Source organism: Papilio machaon, chromosome 4 (assembly GCF_912999745.1).
Source record: "Papilio machaon chromosome 4, ilPapMach1.1, whole genome shotgun sequence".
Lineage (NCBI taxonomy): Eukaryota > Metazoa > Arthropoda > Insecta > Lepidoptera > Papilionidae > Papilio > Papilio machaon.
This window is the reverse complement of record NC_059989.1, coordinates 9,931,572-9,947,126: the sequence shown is the minus strand read 5'-3', so window position 1 is coordinate 9,947,126 and position 15,555 is coordinate 9,931,572. Positions and strand designations below refer to the sequence as shown.

The 15,555-nt window shown below is 34.2% G+C and overlaps 1 protein-coding gene across 2 annotated transcripts in view; it reads left to right on the top strand.

Annotated features, from left to right (window-relative positions):
- Positions 1-15,555, top strand: part of LOC106716297 (protein tiptop) — a 219,135-nt gene that overhangs the window by 58,840 nt on the left and 144,740 nt on the right. For both annotated transcript variants that reach the window (XM_014509793.2, XM_014509791.2), the window contains exon 3: positions 4,514-4,626. In XM_014509793.2, coding sequence (XP_014365279.2) covers positions 4,569-4,626 — 58 coding nt within the window. In that variant the 5' untranslated portion in view covers positions 4,514-4,568. The remainder of the gene's footprint in view (positions 1-4,513; positions 4,627-15,555) is intronic.

Below are 15,555 nucleotides of genomic sequence, written 5' to 3'. Positions count from 1 at the left end.
TTAACTCTTAATGTTTTCGTCCTCAACTACCAGAGTTACGTTCTAAGTTCTTACCTCAGACTCAGATCTGAGTAGATAGTATAATGTATGTTTAATAAAAATCTTTTAAAAATCAGAAACAAGATATTTTTACTATTTCCGATATTATAAATTTCTGCCCATGTTGAAAGCACTTAAATTCATAAATCTTTTTCAAATCGTGTCGTAGTCGTCCCGTTTGTAATAAATGTCTGGATATCAATATCCGCCAATAGCCAGGTAATGAGGGTCGGTAATTAAATGTCGTCTGTCAAAGCTTCGCCGTCGCCGCGTCACATTATACACGTACAAAATGGCGGCCAGTGACGTCACGCGAGTGAGGCGCCCTCTCGTGGCCGCTGATGGATTCAATTTTTGCAAATTAATGACAATGAGGCCAAACAAATGATTACTTTGGACGGACAATTATTCACGTTTTTGGTGTTAATTTATGAAATGTGATTAATAATTAAATATTGTTCTTAAATAAATTTATTAACGTTCGTACTCTCTGCCCTTTGTACACAAGACAACGTGAATGTTTGAAACTAATATTGTATCCTTGCATAGCGCGTATCGCGTAGCGAGCTCTGTCGTCGCAACAATGAATCATAGACGCGAGTTGTCGATACAGTCAGTAAAGTTATGGTGACCACTACAAAATGTCGAATGCATTGATCTGATCCGCCACCATCTTCAAAATCGTAACAACCACTCTCACGACGATTGTGACAAAGGTAGCGAGAATCTGCCTTTGGCGATGACAGAAATATCGACGACGCGTGCCTATTATGTGTACAATGACATTGCATTGCGTAAGCTTCTTAGCGATAAAAATCGGCAGGTCTCCAAAATTTATAAATTAAAAAAATATAAAATTTTACTTTACTATCAAGCTATATCAATATTAACTGTTTCTTTAAAGTTGCTCCGAGCTGCGGCACATCATCATTATTCATATTCAATTATTTTTATTTCACACACGACAAGCGGTCCCTAATCAATCAGCGCTCGTCATCGCGCAATTAATACAGTTGTGTTCTTACGCAGTGTCCACACCTCACGAATGCTTTACTAACAGCGCTTGCAGAGCTTTACAGCATTTAGCAATAGCTTCTGTTAATTTGAAGTATCCAGTATGGTCTAAAAATATTTATATTTTATTTACTAATTTAGAATGCATTTTACATGTTGCATTGCTAGTAAAAATCATATCTGGAAATTCCTTAAAAATAAACATTTATATTAGTGTAGTTTGATTTTATGTTTGTTTAGTTTATCTCTCAGTTTGCAGAAATAATAATATTATTACATCACAGGAATAATATAATTTATCTTGGGATTTCTTATCTAAACACCTTATAAGTCGTAAATTGACTGATTTCTGATGGCAAATGGTTATTAATTAGCAAAAAACTCCGCTCGTCCCTGCGGGGTGCGAGCGAGCGCGGGGGATGCGGCATCTGTGCGGGGGAGAGGCTCTCAATCATAAATCACACCCAATGCCATTCGAGACATATAATTAAATGTATGACGAGTTGGATTTATGCGCCAATAAATATGTCAGTCGGAGTCTTTCTTGAGTACAGATGGCGCCACAGCTGTCCCTATCGGTGGTGCACTGGTGTTGAATAATTCTAAACATTTTAATGTTTATTAAAAGTCTTCTTCTGGTGACACCTCCGTTTGTTTTACAATGAAAATCAATCAAAACTTCTTTCTACGTTAGTTACTCTATTTAAAAAAAAAATACTAAATAAAATTAAAAATGTTTTCATCTTTGCAACATCCAAACTATAATAACGACCAGATACAGAATTTACTTTACTCGTATTACAATTCATTGTAATGTAAATTTAACTAAAAATTAATTTAAAATATGACATAGTACTTGTGTTGCTGACTGTACAAAAGCACTTATTCAATATGACATGTATTTTGCACAAAAATTGCACAAATAAAATAACAATAGCGTGGAAACAATAAGAAGCAGCGGGACAACAAACTTACAGAAATCCAAAAAACAAAACGGTTACTGAGGAAGTACAATACCTACGTCACCAATGTAAAGCTGTTTATTTAAGTTACCAATGTTAAGCCAGCCTTTAGTAATAATAGGACAATATGAATAAGCGTTGTTGTTCGGCAAACAATCTGATAATCGGGCCATTGATACTTGTTTACATTTTACTGAAACCTTTTGTTCTAAAAAGCTTAAATTCCAAAATATTTTTTCTTGAATCTTGAAAACTTTAACAGCGTGGTCGGTTAAAGCATTAATCGCCATTACATTGTCTATTTTAGAAATAAACAATGATTGAAATCTAGAGGTATATCTAAACATAGTACATTTTCTTTTCACACAGTCTGACAGTGTGTTGGAAATTTATTTACGAACATTTCTAACGGCCCCGTCACCGAACTGATTTGCGACTTCCAAAGAAAGGTGAACTATTGAAAGTTTCTATTAGCTGCGTTCCAGAAATCGACATCGCCGCGTTTTTTGCCCCAAAAGGGTGGCGAGAGAGCGTTATCTTGGCTTCGTCCGCATCTGTCCGTGCATAAATCTGTCGCGTATGAAAAGAATTAAAACGTTCCATTGTAGACGGCCGAATAAATCTTGGAGATATCTTTGTGAGGGACGCGCGACGCCCGCGGCCGGGCGACGGGCGCGGCGGGCGCGCTGCGGCGATATTTTACAAGTTTTTGACAGTCGATACGGCCGGCGGGCACCTGCCGCCTCGCCACACTACGTCGCCTTCGACGAGACTTGCAGCTCATAGTCACAACGCTGTCTACCCCATAAACACTTCTCACCAGCGAATTCCCAGACGTCAGATTTTAATACAACTATGTTTAAACTTTCCGAGTTTAAGGTCTTATTCCACTACACTTCTTATCAATGTTTAACGGGGTTACCGTACTTTATTTACTGCAATCGATTTTAAAAATAACAAAAATTAGATATGCATGAAATCTATTAAATAGTTTAAAGTGGTTTTAAAACTGAAAGATTTCACATTGGTCAATGTTTATTTCTTTCTACAGCTCTGAACAGCGGTGTAGCTAAGCATAGGCTTAATAGCGACAACTCCTTGTGAACTACTTATTCCAAACCACTGAAAGAATTGTACATGTAACAAACGAGTTGATAATAGGTACTTCGTGACTTATAGACTCTGAAATCACAGAAACACTAGAAATAATTTTTGAAGTCATTTATTGCTCGTATTTGTCCCAAACGTTATTATTGGAGGTCAATCATAATTTAATCGGTAATTAATACTAAATAAATTGAACGATTTAAAAATATTTATATATTGATGAACATGAATTCAGTCATTCATTCGACTAAAAGCTTTTTATAATTACGACAGTGAAATGTCCAAACAACGTATCAAGATAGCGAGATCCGCTCACAGCTCGCCGCCCCGGCTGCGCGCACCTTGCTGTGATCCAATATCAATTGTGAATTAGTATCAAGTTTTTTTTTTTAATATGAAGATTATTCTGTTGATACTCTTAGAAAAAAAAGTAAACGTCTACTTAGTCGATTTGGAAGTCTTCGTCATTTCAAAAAATTCTTTATTAAGCTAAATATCTGGCAAACTAATTTTTATTCCCTTATGAATAGTACAAGCTCTTGTCCCTAAATCCTTAGCAGGCTCATATATGTTTTAATCTCTCCAAAGGAAGGAATTAATCATTTGCGGTGGTCGTGAGAGAGGAACAGGACTCGTCATAAATCGGGCCCCTATCACCGCATCGCACGTCAATGTATCGCATTACTACATTGTGCCTTTGATATGGAATTTATTACAGGCCGTATTCGAATCACTCGGAACACGTCACCCGGCGTCTCTCGTCGTTCGCCGCTCATAAATTCTGTGACATATCGTTTGAGCTCCAAGATTTTTCTGTTTAAAACAATTCAGCACCATTTCACGGCGAATATGATATATGCTTTATTTTAATATCCATAAAATCCATATTCGTTTGCATCGACGGCAGCAATAACATTGTCAGTGGCATATCGTCGCGTCTTGTCTTATATTAATGACGGTTGACTTTTTTTTATTTATCGAGAATATTTTTAATGTATATACTTTAGGGACGCTTGCGGGTACACTCATCGTTTTCAAGAAGTAGTTTCTAGTTATTACCTGTCCTGAATTACTTTGTTTATGATGAGAGACGTAGGCTCACTATTAAAATTAAAATTTTAAACGCTTCGTAATAAGTATTTTATGTCTTTTGCAGCGGCGAGTGATTACCGTCATAGTATATTTATAATTACACTGCATTAAGCTAAATTATAACTATTATAATTATTTTTAATAAACTTAACCTAATTCAATTTCATTGTAAAAAACATTGATCTGAAAAAAATTATGCAACTAAAAGCCACTGTGTCCAAATCTAAAGAATTTGTGCTTCAGCATAAAGTGTTCAATAATTAATGTATGTATTATTAAAGGTGTTGTGTGGATTGCAGATGCGAGGCAGCGGCGCGTGCGGCGGGCGGCGCTAGTGTGCGCGGCGCGGCAGAGATGCGCTCCAAGCAGCAGCCGCGGCCCTCCTACCGCTGGCTCGGCACCAACGAAAACGGTAACAATAACCACAACACTTGAACTAAATATAATAGTACTTCATATAATAGTAGATACCTTTCTTTTCCAGTCTTTTCCCATATTTTTTCTAACTTTATGAAGAGCATGCGTTAAGTGTTTTTGAGAAAATTTAAATGAACGCAAAAATAAAAATTTATAAAAAAAACTTAGCGAAGAAATGTAGAGACTGAAAAGATAAATTAATTAATTATTCGACGTATATTAATATGTTAGACAAACATTCGCACGGGTCCGCAGCAATTATAATATTGTTAGTATCAATATGCTCTAAAGCCAAAGTATCTCGTTGTATGACTAAAGTGTCAGGTTTTTGTTCTCACGCGATTCTGTTATCTCAATTACCTATGACTAATAACTGGCAACATATTTAACGTCTTTAAAAAGTATGTTAATGCTTTATATATTTTGTAACAATAAATCGTACATTTAATTTAACTGTTATTATCTATTCACTCGACGGTACACATTTTATTGTGTATTTGCTTTATTTTATAGCATCATAAGGATTAAAATGGATTGAAATATTGTTATAAAAGTGCATAGAGCGGGCTGAGAGGGGGATGAAGGGGGTTGCGGGGTAGTGCGAGGTCGAATTGAAAGCGGCACCGTGACGTGACAACTCTGAATATTCAACTAAACCTCGCAATAAATATTAAGTTACGAGCGTAGAAAAAAGCTCTGTACAAAACGCAAATGTAATACAGCGTAATAACTCATAGGTCTTTTTGTACAGAACTAAGCCACCGTGAAGCGATAAATAATATTTATTTATGCTATTATACGCGTTTTTGTCAGTTGTAATGGGTGTGAAGTGCGGGCCGGCGCGCGGGCCACGAGACGAGCGAGCGCAGAGCCTGGTGCATATTTGGGTGGAATTAAAACACGATGTAAATGTCAATATAAAATTTAAATCCGGTAATTATTAAAATATTCTGCAAATTATTATAAATACAAATTAAATTATCTGAACGTCTTTAAATTGTGTCTTTCACGTTGTCTATAATATTGTCGTTTTATAAAATTTGCATATTTATCAATCATCAGCATAAGAATGCGATTCGTACACAGTAAAATAATTTGCTTACTTTATTAGATTATTTAATTCAACATGTTTTGAATTAATAGAACTTGGTATTTGACTATTCTAATTGCTATCATAATTAAGTGTGTAAAGCGCAGGAATTATTGTTTATATCTCACTTTAAAATGCAGTTTATTTGATAAAGTGTATTTTAAATTTAAAAATGTAAATTCAATCAACGGTTACATATAAATTACAAAATAATCACAACTTAATGATAGCGTATTTTGTGGCCAAACACTATATAAACTCAAGATAGTTAGTAAGTATTTGGACGCTCTGTTCTCAACTCCGCCCGCGCGGCGCCTATAATGCATCTAAGAGATTATTAACTCGCAACTCATTCTCAACACTTCCCAAGCCATTGTTTTTCAGTTATTATCATATTAATTAATATTAATCATAATATTTATCGTGTGATTAATTATGTATGAAAAGTTACTAATTAAAGAATAGATAATAGATTCCAGGGCTTACTCGTATAACACCAACACGCGATTCCAGATGTAAAGATATTTTTTACGCATCTTTTTAAATAATTATTATTATTGTTACAGAAGTGCATATCAGTTTTCTCTTAACTGATCGATGTAGGTTAAAATGGAGTAGTTTTTGCATGTAGTGACGTTATACCGCCGGTCGGAAATCAGCGCATCCCCGGAACAATATCCCACAGCGGACCAATAAAAAGTGCGCCGCCATAGTTTAGGCTAATTTATTGCTTTATGCTGCTTTGATTTACATGCCCCCGACCTGTCCACTGCGGGGGACTACACTACTTTCTCTCTTATTGTGCACGCTACAGCAATGTGACGTCAAATGGGACAATGTACGGTTTAACATTGCAAGTAATTTTTGTTACGTAAGCTTTATGACTGTGGAACTAAATTGTTTAATTTCGATTTTGAAGAGATTGGCAAATTTCATTTGCGATTAAGATTGGAGCATCTATAATTCCTTAATACTGTAAATTAATTAATGAATTAATCAATTATGTTTACGAAAAAAATGTTACAAAAACTCGGATTTAGGTCACTTTGTTTCTGTACGGGCCATATGTTTTATAGAGAGATCCCATTCACAGAGGCTAAATCATTCCAGTGTTTACCAGCCGAGAGTTAACTGGCGACTTTTATGACGTCTTTTTATACACGTGAGAAAACAATTGTCACCGAGCTAACCGAAGCGCCAATAAAGCGAAGGGTTAAAACGCTTTTGTTGTTTTTACGAGCGACTGCGTGGCTCCTCGTCTTTAAGTTTTATTGCCAATCCTTTATGTGTTTGTGGCGGAATCGCCGTTCAGATTATTTCTTTGGCCGCAGTCTATTCTCTAGGGCTTCTTACGCTTCAGTTCGGCAGTTTGAAAGCTGACAGTAATTGACAATACAAGGGTTGACAGTTTTGTCACACTTTGTTTTTCATACTTTCGATGTTAAAGTGTTAACGTCGCTGTTTAAATAGTTATTTAATTTATTTAACTCAACATCGATTTTCGATTTGTCATACAAATTTTACTGTTACTACTTTTTATTTTTTAGAATGTGAATTTTGTTATTTAAGTGAATTAACGTTCATTTTTTGTTGTTAATAAACAATTCAATATTAACTCACCGTGAAATTCCAACAGGGTCCGGTTCATCGCATAACAAGAGGCCCCAATAAAAGTCAATATCGTCGCGTCAATAAAAGTCAAAAACGGAAAAAATCTGTCGAATCTGCGTAAAAGTGTTTACAAACAGAGCGTTTTAATGTTAACGATCGCGGACGGAATAGGCCCCGCGCCGGCCGATGCGAGATTTATGGACTTCGGAATAGCTCCCGTCTTTTAAACGCTGCGTCCGATCACTGAATTTACGGCTTCATAGAGTTTTATAACTGATTTTATCCCTCGTAAAGTTTTACAAGGCGATTTGGTCAACTTTCATTAAGGGCGGCGATACACTTGCCGCACTTTATTAGACTTACATTGTCATTGTTCGTTTGCTCCGACATACGTATTTTATGTAGGTATATTGTTTTGACTGACTTCACGTAGGTACTTTAATAATTATTAATTATAATTAAACCATGTCGTAATTTTCCATATTCTGTAATTTCAATAGCACCGTGTTAATAGACATTGATGACCAATAGAAATTTTCTCAGTGGATTCTTTTATTTTTAAAATTGTAAATTAATTTCATAAACGTGTTTTACCATCAGGAAGCGATTCGATTTTTTGCTTCTGTCTTATTTTGTAGCGTAATAAAGCTGACGATTGCCACGCGGGATGGGCATTAAATCATTAATAAAATAGATTTAGGACGCTTTGAGGCTATAAAGTACGTTTAGTTGTCAATAAAAGCGCGTAAACAGTTGTCGGGATAGCGCTCGCTCGTAAACCGGCCACTCGCATTCTGTGTGGCCCGACACTGCCCTGGTTAGCTTGAATCTTTTTAACAATGCTTCTGACAGCTAAATAAAGTTATCAATAACTGTATTTTATTATTTATTTTCGTATACCAAGGTGTATTCTCAATTTGGTAATATTTGTTTCTTTGCTTTTTTTGATTCATTCAGCGAACATTCGTTTATTTAATAATTACCAATGAGATAATATGTTAGCAAAGTTCTTAGCTTTATCCTATAAGTACATAGGGGACATAACTCAGTAAACAACATAAACTTCTGCTATTTAATAACATTATTGGCTGCAGCCCAATCCCTTCATACCTCGATATATTGCCTATTTGAAACTGTCTTGATAAATGTTGCCGTTATAAAATAAATGTGATTTATGAATTAAAGTGACGAAATATGACTGAATAGTAGCAAAGAGCTAGATCATTTCATAATTCCCTTCGCGATCTATCCTGCGTTTGGCAAACGACAGTTGTTCTGAGAACGTTCATTCGGTCGACAAACGACGCCGCTGGGTTTATATTTATTAGCTAAATTACATTCAAATCAGTTAATCCGACTATGCATCAAGTGGCTACAACACTAATAAATTCATACTTGAAGTTAATTTATAGTTTAACGCGTCTCGTCGTGAGGGCGCTGAGGTTACACTCCTTTACACGGATTTAGCACAATTCATCGCACTCACATCCGCTTCTATAACTCTAAATAACAATAGCTACTAATAAATATATTCTCGTTTTATAGATTGCATCTCTTAAATTTTGTTTAAAACCACACGGTAGCTTCAGCTTCAAAATTCGTAAATCAACCGTATGACAGATCGCTGTGACCACTCCATTAACTAAACGTTACTTAAACCAGACTCAACAACGGAAGCTTCGGTTTGGTTTATTTAATTAGTGATATATATTTCCGGTTTGCGAAACGATTTAATTTTTATATCGATTAATACCTGTAAAGGTTAACATTGATTCGTTAAATCCGGCAGTTTGACAGATCCCGTTCGTCAGGAACATTTTGACTAAACAGTGACAGACAAAGATTCGCCTTAGGAAGGATTAATTACACGTAATAAGTGTTCACTTATATTTTATATACTTTATTTTATAGGTTAAGATAATATGTTACTTACTGATTTATTCAAAACGAGAAAATAATAATTTCTTCTCACAACGCCATCTATCTGACGCTTGTTTAAACTGCTGACATATAAGTTGGCGCATTAATTGGGGAAAAATGCAAATTTAAAAAAAATACTTGATTGAAATTAATGATAGGTCATAAAAATCTTGTACCTTGTTATCTAGTATTTAATAGATTTTTGTTATCTTTACCATCTCGGACTGGATATCTTGGCATGTTTAAAATGATAAAAATATTATTTATTCCACCGACGATATCCTTATTTGCTAAATAACAAAATTATTCATACAGTCGACAGAAAGATGAGCAAAAATGTCATTAAAGAGTTTATATTAGTTTGGGAATCCTTGACATACAGATTGTATGTCAAATTGTGTCTTTCGTCCGTCGCCCGTTACTCCGTCCGCGCCAGATTGAAAAAAACTTAATGAGTAACCTGTGCCAGACACAGTCTATATCTGTGATAAATGTCAGCGAGATCTGTTGAACCGTTCTGTAGAAACCTTCTAACAAACATCCATCTACATAATGTTAGTAAGACTATATGTAACTGTTGACAAGATGGTGATAGGTCTATAATCATTATCTCAACATTAAGTCATAAGAAATAAAAAAGTTATTTATTACATATCGAATAATCTTATATATATAAAAGAAAGTCGTGTTAGTTACACTATTTATAACTCAAGAATGGCTGAATCGATTTGACTGAAAATTGGTGGGCGGGTAGCTTAGAACCAGGAAACGGACATAGGATAATTTTTACCCCGTTTTCTATTTTTTTATTCCGCGCGGATGGAGTCGCGGGTAATAGCTAGTATAAAATTTATAAAACGGAATCAGAATATAGTTTGGAAATTTCTATAATTTCTGTTTCAATTCATCGCCCATATTAAAATAGATATTTAGGTATAAAATAGCAATATTAAAGTAACGAAAATTAAATCATGTATGGTACTTATGATTTAAATGGTCACACATTTCGTCTGGACGGATGTCGCGTCGCCAAATATTTCAACTCCTGTTCTCTAAGTCCATCGCTACCGTTATCAAACATACCAAATACATAAATAAACGAGCAACTTAATTTATTTATTCGCCATTTTTAAATATATTAAAACCTTAATTTTGTCTATTTAATTATTCAGTTTCGTACATATGTATATTAGACGCTAAACTGATAATTTGGCGACATCTCAAGTTTTGTCAGTTGAGATAGTAAACACGTTACTTACTTATATTGTAATATATTTATATTTTTACCAAAAACTACATACAGTTTACGTATGTTTGGCTTATGAGAATTATTGTTTTTAACATTGCTGCTCTAAGAATTACTATCATCTGTCATCTTTCATCAGGAACATGTATTTCTCACTTAGTTCTTTGTATCTTAACGTTTCCTTACCAAAAAACGTAACAACGTATCTTACATCAAGTTTGTATTTGATCCTAATCTATAATCGATATAATGTTATACAAAAGAGTATACGACCATATAAAGGTATAGCACTATCTTATCTTACTAATATTATAGATGCGAATGTTTAGATGGATGTTTGTTTGTAGGTATCTTTAGTACAGCTCAACGGTTCTCCATGAAATTTATATATAGAACATAGCCTGGAAGAACACATAGGCTACTTATAAAGCTTTTTTTATTAATATGCAAATATTATATTTGCTAAATTAAAACTGTAATCGAGTGGAACATAAAACTGAGTTATGTAAAATTATCAAATAGTGAGAAGTGACGCATTAAATAGCTCTGAATTATATTCGTACAAGGCGATTATCATCCGAATTAAGTATTTACATTGACTACGGCCGGTAGTGCCTCGACACTGTCGACATTCGAGCTGTGACATGTTTATTAACGCTAGCGAAATATCGCTGTAAATTATTTAAATATTATAAGTGACCAGCTAAGTTGAGCGGATGGCGATTGTGGGCCATTAGATATGTGGTAGCCAGTTTCATCTTATTTGCATCTATCGATTTTAGAAATGATCTATTAAATATTATTTTAGCTTTTATATTAGTATAATGTATTTTATTTTCTAAAACTGAAGATCAAGTTTGTACGAAACATTAACATAAAACTTAAAAGAACAAAGTATTAATTATGTAATTTCTAAATAAAGAAGTATTCTAAGTATTTATATTCGTAAGTAAAATTTCAACAAACCAAAGACTAACGAAAAATTTTCTACAGAGTTATCTATACTTACTTATATGTTAAATCATAGATCCGTTTTGAACCCTATTTGTTATGTAAACAAACTTATAACTCTTATTAAATTTGCTTAGAGCCAGTAAATAGTTACCAGCAGGTGGTTAACGCTAGGTTTAATGTGAACATACCAAAGTCCAATAACTTAGCGGTCAAGGTATGGACTGTGAAAGAGGTACATACGTCTAGGGTACCTAAGATTATTACAGATATGATCATGGTCAAAAAACTTTTCATGCATCAAACTGTTACTTCTCTAAATCTTATCTATCTTTATATAGTCTAGTCTAGTCTTTAGATACTCAACAGTTATGGATTGTTGGCTACATTGTTGGTATATTTTATAATGTTTATGTCTCGTTGAAGTCCACAAAGTTTGCTCGATTATTCGCTTAACCCGATTCTAGGAACGGCGGAATCGCTATCGATGCCCTATTCAATAACTGTTCCGCATCGATATATTGTTATTGCTGACGTGAGTTACCGATTCGAAGATGGCAATAGAAACAATCGAATAAATATCTGATGGAATTTATCTTTATTTAACATCTCGCCGGGCACGCGAACCGTTGACGTTACGAGTGACGCTTACGAGCTCTGGTGAACCGCAGACTATCATTTGTGAGACTTCAATCCACAAATAAAAAATACGATAACACTCTCAGGTTGAACTCTATATTAATTCCAAAGATATATTTCCATGCAGCTAGATTTTTACTACATTAAGTGTTTAAAAGTTTCGCTTAATTTATTTTATTAGACATGCATGATTACTATTAGATTTTCATTGAACATGTGACAAAACGCAATCTATACCTGTCATAGTAACTCAAATTCAAGTCGCAATTTTGCTTCAGAATAAAATGAGTTCTCTAATTATGTCTGTAGATAAAATCACTTCTCCGATGATTCACTAGATTTATTACAATATTAAAATTCTATTTTAAAATACTGCTTTGATTTCTTTGCCACAAAACCCATTAAAAACATAAATTTACTTTTCCACACGATTTGATAAAAGTGACATTTAAATTAATTTGACATTTTTCTAAGTGATGAAATTGACTTAGTATCAATTGATTTCAGAAAAACAAACATGAAATTAAATTGAGAAGCCATGAGTTGCGTCTCGTTCAGTATGACTACGCATTATGCGTAGGGCTGCCAACATTAAAAAAAAAACATATTTACACACACACACGCACATATACACACTCTAACAGTGGCAGTGGAACAAAACGAAGAGCAGTGTCAACCTTTGGCCCATAGGCGGATGCAGAAAAAAATGTCCTTTGGTTCTTAGTGGTTCTTCAAATCCGAGGAGAGGGCTTTAGGCAGTTATTTGTTATGTAGTTCAGTTGATGCTAATGTTCTCGTCTACTCAACCTGAGACATTTTAAGTCTCCCTGATTGATAACCAGCGGCGTGGGACCCTAAAATAGCACTTTGAATGTTTTAGAATTTATTACATTGATTATTGGCAGATAATTATTTAAGCTATAGTTTAAATTCCAAAAAAACATTTCTTTCTAATATACCTACTTAATTTGAAATGTTTTTTTTTTTTTATTTTAAATTGTTCGTTGTTAAATTAATGGAATATGGGTCACATTATATTTATATTTTTTATGCAGTAGAGCTATATTTTACGTGATACGTCATATTAATTACCAGGAAACGCTTTAAAAATATTTTGTTAAATTTAAAAGATGCTTAAATTAGAGAACGTGTTAACCGCGAAGATATCTTTAATATGTTTTGTTGCCCAAACTTTATTGAGTTTCTATAAAATAAGGTTTTATTGTCTTTCAAAAAGTTATATTTTTAAATTTCTATGCTTAGATTTAACGACTTAGTGCCTGATACGTAAACATAATGAATTGAGTTCATCTTTTTTATTTTCTTTCATAGTTTTGTAAAAAACAATTGTACATCTTAATGTGAATCATTCTTATAATCAATTAATTAATTATTTAAGGCAACTTTACATTTTTTAATGAACACAGACTAATATAGGCTCTATTAGAAAGTTGTATCCACATGAGTAGTGCAACTGCAGCCAATAGCCATCTATCTCGACCAGTCTGCTCTATGCTTTCCTCACCTCCTACTCCCGGTGGCAATCCGCGGTGCAGGTAGCGCTCTATGATTGTAATTCGCCGCGACGTCACAACGCGCCCCAGTCGGTGACTTCACGTGGTACAAGTCATAAGATATTTATTGTGTTTGTACGTTGTCTTGGTTTGTAACTAATTTTACATATAAAAATATTTAATTAAAGAAAATATTGCTACCAAAATTTATATTTATCATTATGCAATTTATCCAACAAAATTTCATTGATACACTCAGTACCTTCATGCTTTAAAATCTACATGCAACCGTCAACACCCTTATTTTTGGGGATCTATTTATTTATTTGGTTCATCAACAAAAGTACCTACATGTGTTCTTACATCAGTTTTAGCCACTATTACAACAGGTTTCAGGCAACATGTAATTTCACTTACAGATAAACACAACTTGTATAATGTATCGGTGCATAAACACTCAAATAATAAAACAAAATACTATCTATGTAGGTAAAGCAATCAAACAATCAATATTAGAGGGATGATGAATACTGGTGATCAATTTAGCCAACAACCATTTGCTCTGTTTTCTGGACTGAATAAAAAGCAAAGTATTTTTTACCTTTTCGTTTGAGATCGTATTCTTATAATTAAACTGAACATTTTTCCGCTCTATTGCAATAACTTGCGACTACATAACCGCTCGATAGTTGATAAATTGTATCAATAAGGGAGGCGAGAGACGTCGGGCGCTTTCACTAGTGTTTACCTCGTCAAATGTGCACTAAGACGTTTAGTTTAAGTTGACTACGTCGGTTTTGTGCCGACCGCAGCAGCGCAAGCCCTTTTCTATTAACTCACTTCACACTATGTCTTTAGTATTTATGATCTTAAATTTTATTTATTTATTTAAATAAATAAAATAAATAAATTTTATCAATACAAATATAAATCGACACATTTTTTTGTGTTATTGTCTGTGTGAAACTATTGTAGTTATTTCTAGTATTATTTTTAAATAACTATTTACATTGTAAACTAATTTACGAGCTTCTTGTCACTTTCATACTGTTTCTCTTTTGTCTATATATAAGTAACAACGTGTTTGCACGCTGCGCAGTTAGCGTTCACGCCGAGCTGTCCCGTTCGTGAATTAATTGGCGGGATTGATGCGTGCTTCGGCGTGACAGGTGTTATGCACGTGTTCATTTACTTAGAACTTAGTGTTATCTAGCATTTACTTTGTTTGTATTAACCAAGGTGTGTTCTTGACAATGACAAAAAGAAATTGTTTTAATTTAATGTGCTTGTTGAATAGAATTTATTATATTTTAGTATGCAAAATGGTGTTAATCCTGTTTAAACTATTAACCTTTATCGCCTTTTAGTCAAAGTACTAAATTTTCTTTATCATATTGCAATAAGGGTTGTTACTAAAGCAAAGACAATGGGATTCACACATTAGGAACGATCGATGATTAGTTAATTGTGTGCTGTGGAGATCAAAGTGCGGGTCGCGCGGTTTGAAGCGAACTATCACGAACTAGATAACTCAGTGTCGATGTAATGCGGTGTCCCGGCGTCGCGGCGTCGCGGCGTCGACGTGTCATTTGCACTGGACGATGTATTGCTCCGGCGTTGTGATGATGTGCTTTGATGTTCACTGATTACAAATGATCAGTGTGACAGAAGTACCTAATACTTACCTAATAGGTAAAGTATGAACTAAAATTGTTAGCTCAGCTATCCGTTTAGAAAAGAGTAAACTGTGTATATGGATTTTGATGTGTTTATTGGGCAGTTTAGGCATATCCTGATGTGTTAGTAGAGTCATAAAATGTATAAAATTCAATATGAAAAAGTTACCAACTTACAATTCTTACAACCCCAAATTCGGTTCCTAATCTGCTTGTTCATTGTACAATTTATAATCTGTAAGTTGGCTTTAAATGACGTCATCGTTGAGTTACCATT